This window comes from Asterias amurensis, chromosome 5, assembly GCF_032118995.1.
Source record: "Asterias amurensis chromosome 5, ASM3211899v1".
NCBI lineage: Eukaryota > Metazoa > Echinodermata > Asteroidea > Forcipulatida > Asteriidae > Asterias > Asterias amurensis.
This window is the reverse complement of record NC_092652.1, coordinates 9,372,839-9,396,197: the sequence shown is the minus strand read 5'-3', so window position 1 is coordinate 9,396,197 and position 23,359 is coordinate 9,372,839. Positions and strand designations below refer to the sequence as shown.

Genomic DNA, 23,359 nt, shown 5'->3' with positions numbered 1-23,359 from the left:
AGAAGTTTAACTGCTGCCAAGGTAACAATGAATGATGATATCGAAACTGATTGTCAATGGTTTGTTTGTTTGTTTGTTTGTTTTGCTCTAGGTTTCAGAAGGACACGTTCCTAAACTTGTCCAAGTACATAGATGTAGGAAACTGGGACACAGCATGCATCTTCTTGGAATACATCCTAAAATTGTTGGTCAAGGATGGAAGAACTATCCATCTTGAAGGACCAAAGCAATGTTCCCAAGGCTACAATGTATTGATGTGGCCGGTTTCTTGAAGGATATCTCAGTCTGGTCTGCCTTGGAGTATTCTCTAGGGAGGGTGCATCAATGCTCAGCAGGAATTGACGTCCATCTTAAAGTCGAGGTTGACTCTTGTGTGACAGCATCCATGGTGATCAGAATGGAGATGATAACAATGGTAAGATCTAAATACTTTTTGTTATTAATAAACTTACTCAAGAAAAATCAACTGACGGAAACTGACTTAAAAAAAAAAGAAGAGTTTTCATGGGTCTGTTCAAACCAATCTGTAACAGTTGTCTCGATTTTGCTGGTTTCGTGATGGCGGATAGCAAAACAATGTTTATAATAAAAAGACTAGTTCCACTTCTTGGAAAAAAAATTGAGGGCAGTACTTTTCAGAATGTTAATTTACAAGAAATGTGCCACCATTAACTGTTTCTGGTTTCCAGCCACTTTTGCTTAGCTCCCCAAAATCGTTTTTAGGTTAGGATCAACAAATAGCGCCCTGATGAGTTGAACCACTTCACAATATTCACTGACTATTTTACAATCTTCATTCCTACTTTATTGGTTCTCCTGATAGTTTTAAATATAGCTTCAAAATAACAACAACAACAACAACAAAATTTCTTTTGCACAAAACACATTTCGAGGCAGAACAGCAAACTGCCCACTATTCTTGGCACAAACACAAGTCATAAATTCTGTGTCGTTGCATTTTAGTCAAGAAAAAAAAGTAATTTATTGGAAGTTACCAATACAAAACATAAATTAAAGTTTTGTCCTTCAGCGGGTAGCAGTCAAGACCGCTTATCAACATTATTTGTTTGTTCAGCTTTCAGTGCTAGTTGTCTTAATTTGATCCCAATGTCACTCTGAACCCAACTGCCAAGTTATAAATCATTCCCTTTCTGTCAAACTCATGTGGTTTGATGTGAGGAATTAAAACATAATGTAAATTGAGCTCTGTTTCTCTCTCAGACATTCAACGGTAAAGTGACACTCATGCTCCCTGACTGTTATTAATGTATTGATTGATTGAATAATGTACACAGGCACCTCCTCAGCAGATTCTGTGTTGGTAATAAACCTCAACATGTCAACCAGGGCCAGTTTCATGGAGCTGCTTATGCGTAAAAAGTAGACAAGCATGCTGCTTATTTTTGATTAGCAGAACAAATTTAACCCATGTTTCTGCTGAACACTTTTATTAAATTATGCACTGAGCCAAATTGTATCGACCTTATTTGAATGTAAAGGTGTTTGCAGTAGAAATGATTTACCGTGTTATGACAAAGAAAGTCTTAGGATCTTGTGATTCATTTTATACAATTTGTTCACATTCGTGACACAGATAGCTGAGCTGTATTATTTACAACGTTTATAGAGTTAAAATACATTGCTTAGGGGCCTATAACATTCAATCTGTTTTAGAAACAAAATGAGCATAAACCATTCACGGGTGGTACAGTGAATTGTATCCTGGCAGATACATGTAAAGTTATTCTTGTAAGCATATTTTGTTGTGTTTAGCTGCTTTTGTACTTAAAACAGCTATGGAAATACTTCCTGGTTCACTGGCATGATGTTGTTCTCATCAGTGGAAATTTTGTTCTACCTTATAACTTTGCGAGAAAGTTTGTTTTCACATTGTGACACAGAAAGCTGAGCTGCATTACTGAGTGTATTCATTTACTTTTGGCAAAGACAACTTGGTGTTTCACAACATGTTTAAAAAAAACTGTGGAAATTTGGGCTCAATTGGTCAAGAAAATAATGAAAGAAAAAAATCATCCGTGTTGCATAGAATTCAGGTCTGTCAGATGCCTGAAAAAGGCTTCATGCCTGGAGCTTTTCTCAGACTCAAATGTTGTGTTTGAAAATTTTCCTGTTCTCTAAACCTACATTACTTCAAATGGTGTCGTTTCTAACATAGTTTTATAATATCAGTAGCAGATCTCTACTGTTCTTTTTGCCAAGTAAGTTTTTATGGTCTTTAACTTTGGAGATCACATTTACCAAAGGTATAATGTATCCCTGCCCTTAAGAATTTCCCCTTTTAAAGTGTTGGTTGGCTTGTATCAACCACATGCAAATAAAACATACTATGACTTTGCAGGCAGTGGTCGGATCTGTATGTAAGGTCATGAAGTCATCATAAAAAATAATCTTGGTTGTGCCATTTTGGGAGTCAATGTCCCTAATTGCAGTGTAGTTTGAATTTAGGGCTACCCGACATTTTGTTGACTCCCAAAATAGTGAGCACGGCACAGACACAACATGTGACTTGCGCAGACTGGGAATTTCATCATTTTCAGGGCAATAGACTCAGATGAAAGACACAGATTTCTAACACAAATTTTGTATGCAACTTGCATGCAAGAGGTCAATACCCTGTATTGGTGGCTCATCTTGGGCGTGTTTTTATCGCCCTCTCAAATGTACAATCCTGGTCCAGCCCAGGCACCTCCTACAGAATGTAAAGTTATTAAAACTCATGTGTGAAATGCACATTAAACTCTCAGCCCACTTGCTATCATAAATGAGAAGGTGTTGCTGGAATGGCAGAAAGTTGAACCGCTCACTTTTTAACCTTTCGGAAAAGGTTGTGAGCCAGATGTTTCTATGCTTTAAAGCAGTTATTAAAGCTAAGTCGCTTATTCTTACTGGTAATACATGTACCTAACCGAAGCTGGAAGAGACAATTGAAGGCAGTGGACGCTATTGGTGATTACACAAAATAATTATTATTATAAATCTTACTTTATAATGAGCAATGGGGAGAGGTTGATAGTATAAAACATTGTGAAAAACAGTTCCCTCTGAAGTAACGTAGTTTTCGAGAAAGTAGTAATTTTCCACAAATTTGATTTCGAGACCTCAAGTTTAGAATTTGAGGTCTTGAAATCAAGCATCTGATAGCACACAACTTCGTGTGACAAGAGTGTTTTTTCTTTCATAGTTATCTCTCAACTCCGACGACCAATTGAGCTCAAATTTTCACAGGTTTGTTATTTTATGGATATGTTGAGATACATTGAGTTAGGAGACTGGTCTTTGACAATTACCAATAGTGTCCAGTGTCTTTAACTTACTAAAAGGATGGCGGCATCAGGCCCAAATTCAAAATGTTATTGTGTTTTAGAGATACTTATAATGTATCTTTCTGGTGATGAAACCACTAATAATCATCAAAGATCTATTGCGCTGTTATCTTGGTAGGCTCAAAGAATCATGTGAAAAGAAGATCCAGGGGTGGATTTCACAAAGAGTTAAGACTAGTCTTATCTCAAGTTTGGACAAGTTACTCATCCTAACTTAGGACTAGCCATACGTTTTTAATATCTCCTAGGACTAGTCCTAAGTTAGGACTAGTCTTGGACTAGTCCTAAGTTAGGACTAGTCTTGGACTAGTCCTAAGTTAGGACTAGTCTTCACTCTTTGTGAAATCAACCCCAGGAACATCACTTAGGCAAGGACCATACATTATTACACTGTACCCCCTTCAATGTGTTGTCCTTCTGAGAAGTACACACCTGTTGGTCTAGTCACTGTGGATACATGGGTTCCCAACAAGTTCAGCTGTATAAAGTAAATTTCCTAAAAGATTGTGAGAAAAAGAAAAAACAATTGGTTTTACTATACCACTTTTTTTTTAGGGGGGGGGGGGTTGTTGTTTCCTGGCCAGGCAATAGAAACCATTGTTGGCCTAGTCTAAAAATTTCAAACAAGCGCACCCAATTAAAGGAAATTGTCATGTTGAATATCATTCAAGTTTATTAGATGTATCTTGGAAACAAAACAAACAAGATCGAAAGAATGCTCAATTTTTTTTTATAACAACCACTGTAACATTCCATTTAACGCCATTGTTCCTTTTTCCTAGTCTTTTTGCATGCATTGCTCCCGTTTGTGTCCCTGCTACTTTCCACCCCAGAAAAAAATTAAACAAAGCAAATAAATGAGCATAGACATAAGGAATGACTGCATAAATGGTTAGAACGTGACCATAGAAAATGTGGTTTTGATTAATTTATGATCGAATTACCAAAATCTGAAACAAGTTTGTGATAAACAAGTGTAAGTTTGTTCGCAAGAGGTTTCTCCCTAAATCCTTGAAAGTTGTAACCTTAACCTCAGTCAATCAACTACCATGCATGCAGTTACCGATTCTCCAAATTCCTTAATTAAGTTACAGTCTGTTCTTGCCCAACACATCTTCCCAAGCCTAATGCAGTGTTATGGTATACTTTGTGTCTCAAAAACATTGAAATGGTTGCTGAATAAAAAATATATGATTGTGGGGGAAAAGGTTGCGATGTATGAATAGCTTATGGATTCAACTTTCACATGACACCAATAAGTCTGAAAAATAATGTATGCTTGGTTGAGCACTGCTCACTGAAGTGTAAGTAGCCGACGTCTTTGAGTGAATTTTGTAATCTCAAAAAGACTTACCTCTCACAAATTAAAAGGCAACCTAATTTTCATACCAAAGAACAGTGCTCACCCAATCATAATAATTTTCAGACTTTTTTGTGACTTTTATGAAAGTTGAGTCCATATACATTTTTTATGCGGCAGCCATTTCAAAAGTGTATAGTTTTTTTTTAACACCCTGTATATACATGTGGTTCACCACAACGACCATTAGAAATGGTTTACATATTTTATGATATGGCTAATACCTAATTGATAGTCCTATTGATAGTCAACTCAAAATAAAAAGGAAGCTGGGTAGAAGTTTTCACCCATCTTGAAAACTATCCAGCAGAATTTAATGCACCAACCCAGCATTGGACTCTTTCACCTAGCCGTCATCACCTTGTGGCTGACTGGCTTCCCCCCTAGGGCCCTGCAAAAAAATGATGATATTGCTTTATCAATCGTATGTAATTGAGTGAGTGGCTCATCAGGTGGCTTGATCTTTTGGGTCATTCCTTCGTTTCCTTAAGGATGTCCTTGTAAGACGCCTACCCCATTGGCTGAAGATTTGCCACTCTCCTTCAATCCATCCCATAATAAGCCCATAAAACCAAGTCACGACAAGCGGGGCGATCAGCCCACAGCCGCTGGAACTCTTTTTGGCTGACTGTTGGTTGTTGCACATACTTTTTCTTGAAGAGGTGGTTTACAGAGATTGTACATGTGCTTATCATGTATAGCTTTGTAGGTTGGAAAGGCCTATGGGTCTTGTCTGTGATCTTATTAGGATGCTGTCTGACTGTCCAGGGCCAGGACAGTAGCTCACCATCATGTAAGTGTCATTCAGTTTTGGTGTAAAGGACAGGATCTTACATTTGGTAAAACATCTGTATCATGCCACCCTTTTTCATTCATTGTGAAATAAGTCTGTATCTAATTTACTCAAATCCTGTATTACGCTATGTAAAAATGAGTGGAAAAGTGGGGGCAAGAAAATTGTCTCTGTTTTGTAATAAGAGATAAAAAAGAGTATTATTCAGTGTAACAAAGAACAACTCTTTTTTTTATAAATTAACTTTTTCTGTTCTTCTTAAAAAACTTTGACAGCGTTTATAGCTTTGGGATTTTATGCCACAGTCTTTAAACACATGGGCAGTTGAATGACATTGAATGCAATGTATGTTTGAGAGTGTTCAACCTTTTGTTCTTTGAGAAGAATCTGTTGCAGTGTTAAGAGTAATCTTATCTTGTTACGGGCCATGCAAACAAAATGATATATTACTTTCATACAGAACAAGCATTTGTTATCTGTTCTAAACTTCTTTTATTATTCTCAAAATGGCTATTCTCAAAACAATTTTGCTTACCACGTAAATGGTTAAACACTAAATCATATTGTTATATTGTGACCAGTTCTCTGCATCATCTTTGCCTATTGAGCAGAAAGTTGTTAGGCAGCTTTAAAGCTGCTTAAGCAGGAAAAAATGCTTAGCAGAAATGAGCAGAAAGTGAGCGAAAACATTGCTATTCGATTAAAGGAACACGTTGCCTTGGATCGGTCGAGTTGGTCTTTGAAAAGCGTTTTGTGACCGTTTGTTATGAAATGCATATGGTTAGAAAGATGATGTAAAAGTAGAATACAATGATCTACACAAATATGCCTCGAAATTGCGTGGTTTTCTTATTACCTCGTCCAATAACACGGTCGGCCATTTGACTCCCATAAATGGCCGACCGTGATAGTTAGCGACGTAAAAAGAAAACCGTGCAACTTTGAGTGATACTTGTGTGGATCATTATATTCTACTTTTAAAACATCTTTTTAACCATATACATTTCATAACAAACGGTTTCAAACGCTTTTAATATACCAACTCGTCCGATCCAAGGCAACGTGTTCCTTTAAATGTGTCTAATTGCTGATTCCAAGTGAAGCAGAACTCCATAGGCTTTTGAAACTTCAGGCTGTATAATACTTACACCCCTTCGCATTCTCTGATAACCTTAAATGGTGTTTCGTAAACAAAAAGGGAAGACTGTATAATTGTTTCCCCTGAATTTCCAGACAACTTGGAATCCTCTGCAACCCAATCAGCAGTTAGAACAAAGTATTACTTTAAAATAAGCTGTCCACAAATTAATCATTCCAAATTCCGCTAACTTACTTCTTTCTATTTTGTTGATACTTTTAGCAAGTAGCGGGGTACTTTCAGACTTGCCCTGCACATCCCCTGAAGGGGATATCGTTGCGCATGGAGAAAGATACCAAATGTCGGAATGTTCTTTCTGCGAATGTGACAACTCCACGCTCAGTTGCCAATTTGAAACTTGTCCCCCGCTAACCTGCAGGAACCGCATCAAGTTTGAGGGAGTTTGCTGCAAAGCTTGCCCCTACAGTAAGTATTGAAAACACAAATTTATGGTAAAATATATATGGAACTGATAGATCAGCAGAGCAAATTTGTTAGTTTCAATTTTGAAGTTCACTGAAGGTAGCAATTATAGGAAAAATATTTTCATTGGAATTCCCTCAAAGTCAAGATCCCAGTAATATAACGATGAAAGGACTTCCCCCCCCCCCCAACTGTTGCTTGAAACAAGCTTGATATGAAAGTGAACATGAACAAGAGTTTTAGTATACCAAGCTGGGTGCCCTTAACTTTGGTTCCATTTTTGCTCACTTTTTTCCTTGAATACGTCCCGGTGATAGCTTTATACTTTTTTATTTGATAAGAATACCACCTTTTTGGTAACCTAGAGGTACCCTTGGAAATACGTCAGCATTTTTCATGAAGTAGCACACTATGTGCTTTAAGGATTTTAGTGTTACATTTTAATTTGTTTATGATTCTGTTGATAATGCATGAAGACCAACAATTCCATGAAGTTTCAAAGCTCTGACAGCTTTACTTTTTTTTAACTAAGCTAATGAGTGTTTTCAACTATTTCACAATTGTGGCATTTTTTGTTTTCACGAAGTAGCACGGAACTTCTCTCGTGTTAATTAATTATGCAAATGAGTCAAAATAAGATTCATTTTTAAGTTCAAGTCATCAAGTATCTACATTGAAAAATTTAAATGGAAATTTTTCAAAGTTTTGAAAGAAAGTGGGTTTCTAAGTGTTCAACTTCAGAGATCGTTTTCTCTAAACGTTTGCTGCAGTGCAAGCTACTTTGTGAAAACGTTGACGAATGCATGAGTATGAACAGCAATATTTGGTGTGTATACTGTAGGGCCAATGGAAGAAAGTTGAAGCCGGCAGAAGCACAACAGGGGTGGATTTCACAAAGAGTTAGGACTAGTCTTATCTCGAATTAGGACCAGTTACTCGTCCTAACTTAGGACTATCCATGCAGTTTGTATATATCTCCTAGGACTAGTCCTAAGTTAGGGCTAGTCCTAACTCTTTGTGAAATCGACCCCAGAGAACTTGTACTCATGTGCATAATGAAAACCTATTATGTACCATTGGACCTCCTTTGTTCCATTATTTGTCCTGAAAAACACAGACTCCATTATTTTCCTTTGTGATAGCAGTCCTGGGGTGGATTTCACAAAGAGTTAGGACTAGTCTTATCTCGAGTTAGGACGAGTTACTAGTTCTAACTTAGGACTGGCTGTACGTTTTGATATCTCTTAGGACTAGTCCTAACTCTTTGTGAAATCGACCCCTGGACATTTTGTCAATTTTTCTATAAGTCCTTGGTTTTAGTATCACTACAAGTACAGGCACACACACAAGTATTTAAAAAAACCAGCATCTCTCACTCTGGACTTTTTGAAGGCTTTTAGACTAGAACAAACTAACTGCAAACTTCGAAGCATGTCCTACTGTAATAACATCTAGCTCTTGAAAGCATTGTAAAATTGGCACCTGGTACAGAACTCTTGGTGTCTAGGGGATACAGAACTTTGGTCCTGCCAGCCCTTTCTAACTTCTGGTAATCAGTGGTTTTGGTCCCTGTTTTCCACCTGGAGTGGATGAAACAGTTCTTCATGCCATCCCTTGGCTCCCTCAGGTCAAAATTACAGTCTGGGAATGTCTTTGCTATTATCTGTAACCTTGTCAGAGTTCAAGTCTCACTGAGTCTATACCCTGGATACCTGAACGATACAGCAGTCACAGCATGAACTCTCTGCTTGAGAGTAGACTCTCTGTGACAGCCTGACTGCTCCCACACTCCCCCATGGGGTTTTGTGTCTCTCAAACCCTGGATGGGTGTGTGGTGTCGAGCAGTTACTCTTTTGAAATTGTACACCTCTTTGGTAAATCACTCACACAGTTTATCTTGGACTCCAAAGGTGAAAGATCTTAGTTCCCTAGGGTGGTTGTAACTTTGACTAAAGAAAAGTAGAAAATAACAATTTTAACCGTTAGTATTTAGAAATGTTCTTTGTACTTACGTACAATACTATTTTTACACACCTTTTGGAGCTTTTGAGGTAATCAATTTCCATTTAAAATGTCATTGAAACTCCGACTTTAAGACAACAAATTAAACGTTTGTTTGTTGGAACCGGTTTAATTGTTTCAATCTCGTTGGATGAAGATGGAGACAATAAATCCAGCCTGTTAAACATTATTAATTGCTTTTTCAAGATATCATCGAAAATCTGGATTGATATATGTCCACATTAAAAATAATAATAAAAAAGGAGAAGTGTCTGAGATTCAAATTTTGGGGCAAAAAATATTTGAAAAAATTCTGACATACCATTAATACTTCCACACTAAAATGTTCCTCAAAATGCTTTATACCGAAGCTGCTGTTTGCCTCAAACCAACATTTGTTACAATTGCCATTCAAAAGTGACCACCAAACGTGTACCTTATACCTTCCTATAAGCTCTGGGATATGTCGTTGCCTTGTGCGAACCTAAAAAAACAGATACTCCACCCCCCCCCCCCCAATGTATAGTGCTTACAAAACTAACAATAATCCACTCACTTTGTTTGCTTCAGATGTGACCGTTGAAGATGTGGTTCCAATCGTACCTTCCGATACCGAGATCGAGCAGGGTAAAGTGAGTGAGATTGCCCTAGATCTAGATGTGATGTACGCCTTTAACTCTGAGGCAACGAGTGTTGCCGGACAAGGCCTTTGGACAACGAGGCTGTGGATGGCTGAAAATGAAGACGGTACCGGCGAGCTCTCTGGCACTATCGTGGAGGAGGCTCTCACTGAAGGACAGCAGTCACAAGATCTAAAGAAGAACCCTGGAGGAGTGTTCTCCATAGAGGACATCAGGTATCGCTTTGACTTGACTGATCATACATGTGAAGAAGCCAATTTCATCTGTGCTAAATTCAACAAAGGACCCAACCCAGAAGTGGAAAAGGACTACTTGACGTTCCACTTTAATGCCTTGCCAACAGAGGAAGTTTTGACTGGATGTGTCGAAAATACCTTCTGTAAAGGTTAGTTATTGGTTGAACCTTAAATGAAGTATACCTTTTGTTTTAAGACCAGTTCCATTGTTTTGATCCTATACAAATAGAGATGTATACAGTCCTCCATATATAAAAAAGCCGAATCTTGTCTGTGTGTGTGTTTAGGTGTCTTTGGAGTTGGTACACACATTTAAACAGGGGACCTATAACAAAAAACGACAATAGTGTCTAGGGTTTGGGAAAGGTTCACAGTTAGAAAATGCTAACAAACCAATGGGAGCTGTTGCCAAAAAGTGAGAGTAAAACAACAAAAAAGAGGCTAAATAAGAGGTCCACGGCATATACACAATGTATGTTATTGGATCTCCTCCCTGGATACCGCATCAATGCTAGCAGAAGTTCACACGGAAGAAAGCAGCTGAGTGCATCATAGATTTGCACAAAACTTCCTTTGAAATAGTTTTGCCTGAAATGAGAGCTCTCTAGAAAATGGAAAGTCAGTTAGTTTTGATGTTGTGAGTTCAAAATCCAATGGTTGAAAACATTGAAAACATGGAAGGTTTTTTCTCTCACTTTTTTCCCGTGACAACAACAACCAATTGGGCTTAATTTTCACAGATTTTGTATTTTGGGGTATACTTTGGTACACATAAAGTGCTTCGACTAACACCAATGTTACCCACATGCCTTGAACAATTTGATGCAATAGTTTTACTAGATTTGGATAGAAATTCCCCCTTAATTATATTGACTTCTTTACTACTCTGTAACTAAGGTGACGCCAAGATGCTTGTTACTGCCGTTGAGCCAGTAATTGCTGGCAACACTGTACTCAAAGAATTTGCCGTCAATGAAGTTCCTTTGGATCTTGATATATCTTACTTGGACATTGAGGAAACGACTGATGTAGATGGTGAAAACCTCTGGACTGCCAGTATGTGGATGAGCAGTGATGCAAGGGGTTCTAATGTCCTTTCTGGCACGCAGGTTGAAGAGGTCCTCACCCCCACACATCGAAACCAGGATCTGGTCAAAGATCCTTCTGAACTTTTCTCCTTCAATGATGTCACCTACAGTGCTGACCTTTCAAGTCACAGCTGTGCAGAGGCCCAGTATTTCTGTGCAAAGTTTAACAAAAACCCTGAACCACAACTAGGTAGGGATTACGCCGGGTTTATTTTGGAAGGAGATCCTGATGACAGCGTCTTGACAGGCTGCACTGCAGTAGAAGCTTGTGCAGGTAAATTTCTTGTTTCAGAATGTGAAGCCACCAAAGTGAGTTTCAAACTGTGAATATGCAAAAGGCAGTGGTTCTTGATAAAACAAAAAGAGAGTGGTTTATGGAATACCTTAATGGATTGCTTTGTGGGGTACCTTTGTAGATGTGGAAAGTCCATTGTCCTTCAATTTTTTGGTTTAAAACTATGAAAGATTATCGTTTGGCTGCTTGAACATTGTTTGAAGTTGGAGGTGTCTTCTGTTTTGTCTGTGTTTGTTTCTTTGTCTGATCTCTTGTTTTGGCTTTTAGCCGTGGTGTATGGTTGAATATGTGTCATATCTTTATCAAAACCAACGGCGCGATGGCCATCAGACTGGGGAACATTGATGGCATTTTCTTTGATGGCAGTGTTGCATCTACAATTAGCTGTAAATCACCCAAATTGAACTTTGTTAGAATTTTACCTTTCCTTCTCTACAATTTGTTTTTGTTTTTTTAACATGATAGTGAGGATTATAAATCTTTATTTCCAGGTGTGAAAGTGACCGACTTGAATTGGGAGCGCACAGTTGGAAAGATGAAGTATGGTGTCCCGACTCCTCTGACAATTGATGCTACTGTTGGCACCGCCGCAGAGAGCAGTGAGCTGGAAGGTTCAGGCCTATGGAAAATGAACATTTTCGGCAGTGAGAACATGGATGGCTCTGGCAAGCGTAAACCTCTAAAATCACAGATCCTGAAGGCAGATGACCAGGCCACGCCATTGATATCTCCTGGCAATCCTATGGACTTCTCAGGTATCTCGACGTCATTCCCAATTGAGGATGTTGGCTGCGGAGAGCTAAGCTATCTCTGCCTGGAATTTGAGAGTGGCGACAGTCCAAACCCATCATACGCATTTGGCACTTCCACTGGTGAAGATTCACTGATCAGTTGTAAAGCAGAAGAGTGCAAAGGTGAGATCACTTACTGTTTCTGAAGTTGGTTACGTATCTCAAAGACAAAAATGAACATGGTTGGCATGGGTGACTAATGCATAAAATGCTTGCCTCTTACCATAATGACCTGGTTGGATTCCTGGCCGTACGTGAGTATAGTTGTGCATCGGTTCTCTCATACCATGGTGAGGGCTTTTCCGAGGGCCCTCTGGTTTTTCATCTCCCTGAAAATTCAAATACTTTTGAAGTTTTGGACTTGCTGTGCTTGGAGTTCGAATGGATTCAAGTGCCTGGCTGCCCAGGGTACCCACAAATGCCTTCTTTTCGAACGTGATGTAGCTGTGTCCATTGCAATTTATCTTCTTAGGTGCAAGTAAGGGATGATTAGCCACCCAAACGGTTACATTTCATGTGATCACAGTCAATAGGTTGGCGTCAATTTTTACCAAAAAATGTTTGTTGTTGAGTGGAGAGACAAATTTTCATACAATTCAGCAGTTTTTACTGAGGGATCAGTTTCTCTCATCATGTGACAGAGCAATATTTATAGAATTTCTTAATGACCTACCAATGAAAGGCTGTGTAGGAATTGGTTGCTACAGCTACGACTGTTGCTAAGGACTTCCTTTACTTCAACACATGATGACCTAGTATTCCAGATGCAGCCGTAGCTGTAGTTGCCAATACAGACACATCCTTATAGACATAGGTTAAGGGAATTCAAAGGCCAGCCCCCCCCCCCCTCCTCCCCACAAAAAAACGCACAACAAAACAAACAGAAACACAACAAAACAAACATTAAGAATGCAGAAATATCTCTTGTTACTCTTGAATAAAAAAGAAATAATATTGAACAACAACCACACTTTTTCTTTAGAGTCCTTGAAATCAGTTGCAAACCGTGTATGACTACTTCGTTCAGGGTTGTGTAGCCATGTTATTTTTTGATCAAGTCAAGTCGCTAGTCACAACTATTTTTTGCTCAAGTTAAGTCAAGACACAAGTCAAATTTTGCAATTCTAGTCACAAGTCACAAGTGCTGTTTCCAAATAAGCTTATGTACTCCAATCATCTTGTGACAAGCTTAAATACAATCAAACACCTGAATTCTGACATACTGAACTTTCTTCCTAAAAACAAGAGCAAGTGGAAATGGCAGCAGTATTGTCTCCAAAGACTATGATTGCCATATTTTTTTTAAACAATAATAACATTGCAGTACCCGTTGCAAAAACAGGATTCAAACTGCCTGTAGCCACCGGGCAATCTCGTTGGTATGACACTGCTCTAGAATTGCACATGTCGTGGGTTCCAATCCCAGCCGAGTAATGTGCCTGTGATTGTTTCACAGAGCTCAGGGAAGTACTGAGTATACAATCCAGTGCTGATATCACACTTCGGTTGTATATATTGGTAAAAACCAAAATAAATAATAACAACATTGTCGTAACATTAAAGCCATTGGACCCTTTCGGTTCAGAAAAAAAAAAAAAAAAGTTCACAGATTTACAAATAACTTACAGGGTTTACAGAAGGCAATGGTGAAAGACTTCTCTTGAAATATTATTCCATGAAATGCTTTACTTTTTGAGAAAACAGCAAAACAATATAAATTCTCGTTAACGAGAATTAAGGATTTATTTTAAACACAATGTCACGACACGGCGAAACGCGCGGAAACAAGGGTGGGTTTTTCCGTTGTTTTCTCCCGACTCCGATGACCGATTGAGCCTAAATTTTCACAGGTTTGTTATTTGATATAGAAGTTGTGGTACACAAAGTGTGGGCCTTGGACAACACTGTTTACCGAAAGGGTCCAATGGCTTTAAATTTAACAAAGTGAATTTTTAAATATCAAATCATTTTTCAAGCCATATCCCCCAAGTCGATTAAACTTGGTGGCTCAGGTCTGACTCGAGTCCAAGCCACCAACTCAAGTAAAAAACACTGATTTGAGTTTTACTCTCTACTTAAAGGGGTCTATGTCTCAAGTGTGGATTCAACACTTCTTGGTGGAGCTCTCACTGAAGACGAACCCTCCAACAATGTCCGCTTTGATACCATCGTCCAAACTACTGAAGAAAGCCGACCCGTGGTTGGACGCAATCTCTGGCGTCTCAATCTCTACGGTAGCGAAACTGGAGATGGTCTTGGCACAAAGTACAACGAGAAGGAGCAAGTTCTCAGTAATTCGCACAGTGGTCGAGCTCTGACTGAACCTGGGTCCACTCTTGACTTCAAGCCCATCTCAACACAGTTTGACATGAGTGATTTGAACTGTGAGAAAGTGAAGTTCTTGTGTACAGAGTTCAGCCGTAATCCAAGCTCCTCCGTTGCCTTTGAGGTTACCCCAGATCCAAGTGACGACATGACTAGACTAAGGGATTGTATGGATGTACCAGAGAATTTGTGCAGAGGTAAGAACCAGGGTCCAACTTCATAGAGCTGCTAAGCACAAAAGTTAACTTAGCATGAAATTGTTGCCTTGATAAAAACAGGACTACCAAACAAATTTCCACACGATTTTCAGGATAAGCAAAACATATCTGAACACCAGTAATAAGCGATATGCAATCAATGGAAATTTGGTTGGTAATCTTGTTTTTTTTCAAGGGAGAAATTTAATGCTAAGCAAATTTTTTGTGCTTAGCACCTCTATGAAATTGGGCCCAGAAAGAACGGTCAATGTTACTATCATCTTGACCAGTACCTTATATTTGTTTCTTAAAACAATTCAGACTAGCTGGGTTGAAAGTGTTTCAGATAAAAACGCTTTTTAGATTAATTTATTCTAATGAAAACAATAATTGTGTGTATTTATGAATAATAGTAATAATAATAATAATTATAACAAATTCTTATATAGCGCATTTCACCATAACCGTGTTAACGGGCTTTACATTAGTCCCCTGGTCATTGGGCCCAACAGCATCCCTTTATTCTTTCTCAGCTCTCAGTGACGCTCAAGGCCCTTTAATATAGATTCATAAATACCTCAGACAGTTTCGCTATTCCTATTGGTGGATAGCTCGTCACGTGGGTGTGTATAAACCTTTGTTTATTACCAGTAAAAAGTGTTAATTCATGGGCGTGACACGCGACCTTGCACCTGTTCTTATAAGACAGTTTGTTCATTCCAAGAGCAACAGCTGAAACAGTTGTGCCACATCACGCGATACGCGCGACGCGCACAGCATTCCCTTAAAAGGAGTTGTTTACCCGAGGGCAGCGGAGGGCTTCACCGTTTCATAGCAGGAGGGGTGTGGTGTTGAAAGAAATCAATTATAATATTTGCATTTATTTTACTTTTTGACCAAAAAGTGATGATGTTTTTGACCGGAAAGGTATTTATGAATGGGAATCAAAGTGTGTTGAATCGATTTTCAACTAGTGGTTTAAACCCGCCGAGGCCTGGTTCTTAATAATTTACCTCGACTTTGTCTCGGTAAAATTATCAAGAACCAGGCCTCGTTGGGATTAAACCACTAGTTGCAAACCTCTTCACCACACATTGATTCCCTTAGTATTACATGTATAATGTGCTTTTTAAGTCAGCCCCTCAAAGTATCATGCAGTATTATTTATATCACTGTTCATCGTACCCTGAGCATTTCTTACAAAAAAAAATCCCCTTTCTAGGATTATTTAGTACCGCCAACTATCAAATGAGCGTACATTCAACTCTACCCTCTCAATTTTTCCTTGTTGGTGACAAGATATACTGAATAAAGTGACTTGATCGATAAAACAAGTTTAGCGACCGGGATTCAAACACACTCTCCGGTGATGACGTGGCCACCAGAACTTGAGTTAAATGTACAAGACATAACACATTCAATATTAACTATACTCAATGAAAATCTCTTTGTACGCACAAAGTGTAGCTGTGATGAAGCGTTCTATATATAATAATTGTTAACATGTAATGAATAAAGTGCCTGCAATTTTAACTAGTTTGAAGAAGCAGTGGTGTACCTGCTCATCAGACACATTCAGTTAATTCTAGATTACTTACCATGGTTTCAGGTGTAATCGCTGAGAGATTTGATTGGGAATACAAGGCAGACAGACCCATCCCCGGCCAACAAACACCAGTGAAATACAACGCTGAGCTGATCACTCGCTCTGGAAGCCGTGACTTGGAAGGAGAAGGACTATGGCGTATGGGCATGTATGGAAGCAAGAGTCCTGATGGGGGAGAGACAGATCGCTTCGGTTACGTCCAGCAAGCCTTGAACCCAGCAGGCGCCGCAACTACATTGGATGGCGGGTTCCCTATGCCAATTAGAAACCAAGAGGTTGATTTTGAATTGGGCTCCATTGGCTGCAACGGCTACGACTACGTCTGTGCTGAGTTCACCAAGGGCGATGCACCCAATCCAGACTACAAGTTTCAGGTTGTGAGCCGCTCTGATGATACAGACACTGGCGATGTCCTCACATCTTGCAAGAAGCAGAAGTGTTCAGCACGTAAGTGTGGCTCAAAAACCCTTGTATGTTTTTTTTTGTTTTTTGAGAGAATTAGGTCGCATTAATAAAGTATAACACTGTGCAATCATAGGTACACTTTTTTATTAAGACAAGATCTGCAAAGAGGTACTTAATATTTATCTGTTGTTCATCTGGTGTCTTTGTAAACAAAAAGTGTACCCATGATTGTGGCTGTGCACTGCAATATTTGCAAAACCTGCCATCGATTTCACTAACTCTTCCTAACTGAGGATTGGTCTTTAGGACTTAGTATGAGTTAAGTTCAGTATCCATAGACGTAGGACGCATTGAACTCATCCTATGTTAGGACCAGTTACTTATCCTAACTCGAGACGGGATTAATCGTAGCTATTCGTGAAATATGCTGTATCTTTAGTTATTTGTTATACAATTTATTATTCAAAGTTACCCAGTCATATAGTTTCCCTTGTGGTTTATTACTTGATATTGTTAGTTATCATGTGAGAGTGCCATACGAAAAAAAATTAGTCCTTTTTAAAATTGTGATAACAAATTTATCTTCAAGAAAAACCCTTTCACCAGGGTGGAAGCCTCCGCTGCAACTACATATCACAGCTAATAGACGACCTCAATGCCATCGGCCTAATAAAAAACACAATCAAGCTGTTCAAGCTTGCGGCCTTGATGGCACAAACGAATTTCTAACAACGTCGCAACGTCACAATGTCGCGAGCCGAGTTTGGCCCGAGTAGTGTCAACTATATAAGAAAAAATGAAGTGTAAAATAGTGCAATACCTGGAGTAGAAACAACACATTATAGACCTGGGCTTGGTACTTGCCATGGAATGTTGGTTTAAATCACACCAAATCGACCAATCATGAATGAAAGATTCAAGTTTGAAAAAGCTGGTATGCGAAAGGGTTTTGGAAAAAGATGGTGCTTGAAAGGTATATTGCTTTGTTTGGGTGTTAATAGGTGCTGTATTTACTAGTCTGGAGTCAGCAATTGCAGGAGATGGTCCAGTCATAGAGCAGAAACAAGACAATGACCTTGTCATGGACATCACTGGAATAACTGGTGATGGCTCAACTGAAGTCGGCGGAGAAAACCTCTGGACGGTGGGTATGTACGGAAGCTCAAGCCCACAGGGCAGAGGTCGTAAACTCGGCTACCAAACCCAGGTCCTCAGCCAGCCCCAGATGGATCAAACTCTAGAAACAGATTCGGATCTACCCTTTGGAGACACACAGGTGAACTTTGACATGACAGGCCTGCTGTGCAAGGACGTGAAGTACCTCTGTACGGAGCTGCGCAAGAATCGTGACGCTACACCTGACTACACCTTTGAGGCCATTCCAAATGAGAGGGCTCTGGTCTCCTGTACTGAGCTGGGAGACAGGTGCAAAGGTTGGTATATAATTACTATTCATAAATACCTCAGACAGTTTCGCTATTCCTATTGTTGGAGAGCCCGTCACATGGGGGTGTTTAAACGGTTGATAAGGACCAGCTGTAGCTGTTTATAACCGGTTGTTTTCGGAAACGTTTAGATGCATACTACCCGCTAGTCTTGGTGCAAGACGTTTCTCGTTACGGGGGATGCGGGTGCTGTTTGTGAGTTGGCCGCGCTGTGTGTGAAAGGAAAACGAGAAGTGTCTTCACCAAGAATAACTACGCGTACTAATGCATATCCGAAAACTGTCTCAGTCATAAAAATGCTACACACGTACAGAGCTCAAGGGCGTTGGAAAACGGATAAGTTTTATAGAGTTTCTTACTTTAATACGCATTTTAACCAAAAAGGCGTTTATGAATGGGAATAAAAGAGTAGTGACTTGTTCTTAAACTGCCTTGCAGGGTCGTGGCCGTGCATACAAGGCCCTTGCCTTCGGCTCGGGCCTTAATTGCACGGCCACACGACCCTGCTGGTTTTAAACGGCAGTTTAAGAACTTGTTGCTTCCCTATTATTTCCTTATTAATGCTTCAAGAAAATACTGCAAAACAGTGGCTAAAAGCTGCAACGTTTACAAAAATGAAATAAAAAAAGTTCTTAAGAAAAACATAAAAATACACACAACAAATTTGTTATAATAATAAGATTAATAATAAGAATAATATTTTCATTCAAAGTTTGCTTAATATTAGGTTTCCAAGCCTACAGTACTTTATCCTGCAAGGTGTGTGGAGCTAGATTTTGAAGTATGAGACCAATTCCTTTACATAGCACCATGTCATGGTTTACAATTCTGATGTTTTGTCATATTTCTTGTTTTCTAGTAATATGTCTGGAGATGTTCTTTATGTTGTTGTATTGTTCTTCTTTGTTTTTTGTGTTGTTGTTGTTTTTGCCGTTGTTGTTGTTGTTGCCGTTGTTGTTGTTTTTGTTGTTGTTTGTTTCTGTTTGCTTTGTTGTTTCTTGGGTGGTTGTTGTTGTTTATGTTGTCCCTATTGTTGGTGTTGTCCCTATTGTTGTTGTCTCTGTTTTGTTTTTCTCCCCATGTCAATTATTTATTTATTTTAACAATTTCGTTTTATACATATTGTATTTGCTAGTTTTCCTGATTCTGTTTACTTATAGTATAATACTGTATTTTTGTGAATGCTATTGTCTTGTATCTTGGCCGAATAATAATAATAATATGCAGTCTGGACTAGTTGTTGAGACGAGGGGTTTGCACTGGTGTTTTCTGGTATGGTTGGCTGCAGATTGAACCACAGCACCTTGTAAATCGTAGAATAAAAATGAGTGCTTTAAGACCCCTCTAGTGTGATAAAGCCCTAAGTAAGGAAGGCAACTTCTTACAGTTTATGCTATGTTTTTACAAAGGTGTAACACTGACTGATATGGATTGGGAGTATGATGTCGGAGCGATGCAGTACGGAATGCCAACACCACTGACTATCGACGCAGAGGTCCGCACCACCCCAGAAAGCCGTGAACTGGAAGGCACTGGTCTCTGGAAGATGAACCTCTTTGGAAGTCGCAACGCGGACGGTTCTGGCCAGAGGATGCCTGAGCGTTCACAGATCTTGGATGGCTACAACCAGGCTAGACCCCTACCTGCCGGTGGCCCTGTGAAGTTTGACGATGTGGTCGCTAACTTCCCAATAGAAGATATCGGCTGCAATGAGTTCAAACATATCTGCTTGGAGTTCACTCAGGGAGATTACCCCAACCCCCAGTATGCGTTCAGAACCGCTGATGATAAGGAATCCATCATTGACTGCAAGCCCGCCAAGTGCAGAGGTATTACTCCAGAAATATTTGTCCTAGCAAATTTGTTTCAATAGTAACACTACTCTAGGATCAGGCTAACATAATTGTAACCCAAAATGATCAGGGCCCAATTTCATGGCTCTACTTACTGCCAAATTCTGCGCTTACGATCACAATTCCCTGCTTACGTGCAAGCGCTGAATTTTTGCGCTAGCCTTGTAAGCGTAGAATGCCTAGTAACGTGAAGTACGCACGCGCAGAAGCCAAAGGTTGCAGCTAACCCGTGAAATACGCTTGCCGTAAGCACAGAGTTCCCTGCTTCCGCAAGCGTCAATTCTGTGCTTACGGTAAGCAGAGCCATGAAATTGGGCCCAGTTGGGTTTTATTGCAGTTGATCATGTTATCTATTGTCTCTTACAGCTGTATATGTTGACAGTGTTGAATCAACTATACAAAATGCCGAGCTGTATGAAGGCAAGCAAAGCAACCTGGTCCAGTTTGATACTATTGTGGGGACCACAGATGAAAGCACACCCATGGTCGGACGCAACATGTGGCGTCTGAACCTCTACGGCAGCGAGAGAGAGAATGGCCAGGGTCCACGTTACGCTGAGCAAGAGCAGGTCCTCTCCGACTACTTCAGCAGCCGTGAGCTGATGAATCCAGGGGACTCCCTGAACTTCCGCACCATCAACGCTGATTATGACATGACTGGATTAGACTGCAAGAAGGTCAAGTACTTGTGTACAGAGTTTAGTCGCAATCCAAGCTCTTCAGTCGAGTACGAACTTATTCCCGTCCCAAATGAAAAGACACTCCGAGATTGTATGGAGGTAACTGATGAAATGTGCAAAGGTAAGAATCTTGGCATGATTGGGGTTGGAAAAGAAATTATGGTTGATATTATTCAAAATTTTACAAATCGGACATGTCTAGGCGTGTGGTGCAAGAGAGTTAATAGTTGATGAAAAGACCAACATTGCTCACAGTGTTCAGTCTCCCGTATGATGACCCTGAGCAGGCTAGTTGAAATGTTGAGCCCAATTGAGAACTCATTAAAGTTGATAACAAAAAGTCCCTATGATCTACTAAACAAAAGTATACATGTAGTAATCACGGCCGATTTCCAACCTTCCGCCCAGGTAGTAGTTACCTAAGCAGGACAGTTCTGGCAAGACTTCATTAGTCTCTCGAAAGCAAGACGTAGTTCCCAAAGGACAACAAATCTACAGTGCAAGTAGACACACACATGGTGTTACCGCAAACTGAGTATAGACCCTATTGCACAACGCGCAGCGCACTTGCACAAGCGTCTCTTGCCAAAGCATGCACAAAAGGATGGTACACGTATTTACACATGCATTTTTGCCTAAACACATGTACCATCCTTTCGTGCACTGGAGACACTTGTGTATGCGCGCTGCGCATTTTGCAATGGGTCTTTATACTGATATCTCACCATGCAATGCCTAAAAAAACATATTTTATTTACTTTTTAAATTGATTCAGGTGTGGTGATTGAGGACATGAACTGGAGAATGGAAGAGCCACGAGGTGCAGTTTTACCAGGTGTGCAAACCCCTATTAGACTGGATGTGGATGTGGAGTCCAGACCTGACACCGGTAGTGCTAGCGGTGACGCACTCTGGAGAGTTGGTATCTTCGGTGCGACCAAACCAGACGGCAAGGGCCCAAGAATTGGTATGGAACGTCAAATCCTGTCCCGAGACCTCTCAAGCCGTGACCTGTTCGGGGGAGAAACTCTTTCCTTTGACGGAATCGACACCAACTTTGACCTGTCGCAGATCGGATGTGAATCTGAGTACCAGTATTTGTGTGTAGAGTTTGCCAAAGGACTGCGCGCTCAACCAGACTTCAGATTTGAGACAACCGCTGGTGAAGAGACCATTGTCAAGTGTAAAGATGAAGATTGTCGCAAAGGTTTGTAAACACAATCAGATAAAGAAGTCCTGAATTCATCAGAAGTGTTTTTATTCACCTGTACTTATAAATTTACAAAAGAAAATAGAATTAGCTGTTGCAAACAACTTACCAACCAAATGGACAGAGGGTATAAATGCAAAAAATAGTTAATGGCCTGACATTTCGACCCTGCTAGCAGAGTCTTTCTTGAAGGCTAAATGACAACACAACAAACATGATAGGTAACTAAGTGAAACATAAGCAATGAAGGGGAAATACATGAATGTGGTTAGAAAGCATACAGAAAAAAAGCAGGGGGTAAACAATGAATAGGGGGACAAAAGAGGGGGGGGGGTTCTAGGGAAGGGACTGGCAAAATAACTTTTTCAAGTAATGAGATAGAGGGATCAATAGTGGGACTAAACTGTTGAAGTGAATAAGTTTTACCTAAAATGCTTCATATTCCTTTGAATTAATCACTAAAAAGGAAAATAGGATACAAGATTAGAGTTGGATTCTGTCTCTATTTGGTTACAGAATGTTTACCCAACTCGATACCAAATTTTGTTTCACAAGCAACTTTTGGTTACAGCAATGTTTTTACCCCATGCAGTCTTTCTCAAACAACAGAAAGCTTTCGGTTATAGGCAAATTTTACAAATTCTATCACCACTTTTGAATATAAAGTAAGTATCAAACATTTCTTATTTCTTGAGTTATTTTTGTAGTAATGTAAGGCAAATGTAGAATTTATTGTTTGTAAACTTTTTCCAGGTGTCAAAGTGAGTGGCCTGGATATCATCGACAACGATTACACAACCTTGAAGGAGAACACACCCAACAACAGGGTCATTTTCGATGTGACCGCCGAGGTCACACCAGACAGTGGCGGAGCAGATGGAGATGACCTCTGGCAAATGGCCCTCTATGGAAGCAACAATGTGGACGGCTACGGCCGCCGCATGAATGAGCAGAGCGAGGTCTTCAACAACTACCAGGAGGACAAGGACGTACTCCCCGGTGAGAACATCCGATTCGGTATGGTTGACACCAACTTCAACATGAATGGTTTGGCATGCACAGAGATGCCGTATCTCTGTGCCGAGTTAAAGAAGGGACTGCGACCCTACCCAGACTTCCAGTTTGAGGCTGTCCCAGATGAGAGCGTCTTGAAGAAGTGTTTCCGCACAAAATGCGATGGTAAGAGTTAAGCTTCAAATGGTGTTAAGACAAGCTCATGGATTTTAATCTGTTGACTTTTTTTAACAAGTTTTTTTAGGAGATGTAACTGAACTTTTGTCTTCATACTTTTAAGAACCAAATTCTTTGTGGCCTGAAATTTTGACCCTAGCTGAGATTTTCTTGAAGGGTAAATGACAAAAGAAGAATCATGAACAAGCAGTCAATTGTGACATAAGATAAGTTTTGAGCAGAGATTTGAATTATTTTGGTACAAAGACAAAATCTAAAACTAAGTGGTAGAGAGTTCCATATGCGTGGCGCAGCTGAAGAAAAAGGCCTGTCACCCCATGAGTGTCGAGACTTGGGT

General features: G+C 39.8%; 1 protein-coding gene across 2 annotated transcripts in view; it reads left to right on the top strand.

Annotated features, from left to right (window-relative positions):
• The first annotated feature begins 5,289 nt into the window (after nt 1-5,289).
• Nucleotides 5,290-23,359, top strand: part of LOC139937116 (uncharacterized) — a 79,170-nt gene continuing 61,100 nt past the window's right edge. The window contains exons 1-12 of one of the 2 annotated variants that reach the window (XM_071932120.1): nt 5,290-5,497; nt 6,858-7,061; nt 9,630-10,085; nt 10,834-11,298; nt 11,811-12,233; nt 14,192-14,632; nt 16,242-16,685; nt 17,645-18,076; nt 19,498-19,917; nt 20,308-20,742; nt 21,397-21,828; nt 22,585-23,010. In XM_071932120.1, the coding sequence (XP_071788221.1) occupies nt 5,398-5,497; nt 6,858-7,061; nt 9,630-10,085; nt 10,834-11,298; nt 11,811-12,233; nt 14,192-14,632; nt 16,242-16,685; nt 17,645-18,076; nt 19,498-19,917; nt 20,308-20,742; nt 21,397-21,828; nt 22,585-23,010 (4,678 nt within the window). In that variant the 5' untranslated portion in view covers nt 5,290-5,397. The remainder of the gene's footprint in view (nt 5,498-6,857; nt 7,062-9,629; nt 10,086-10,833; nt 11,299-11,810; nt 12,234-14,191; nt 14,633-16,241; nt 16,686-17,644; nt 18,077-19,497; nt 19,918-20,307; nt 20,743-21,396; nt 21,829-22,584; nt 23,011-23,359) is intronic. The other variant, XM_071932121.1, reaches the window with a different exon arrangement.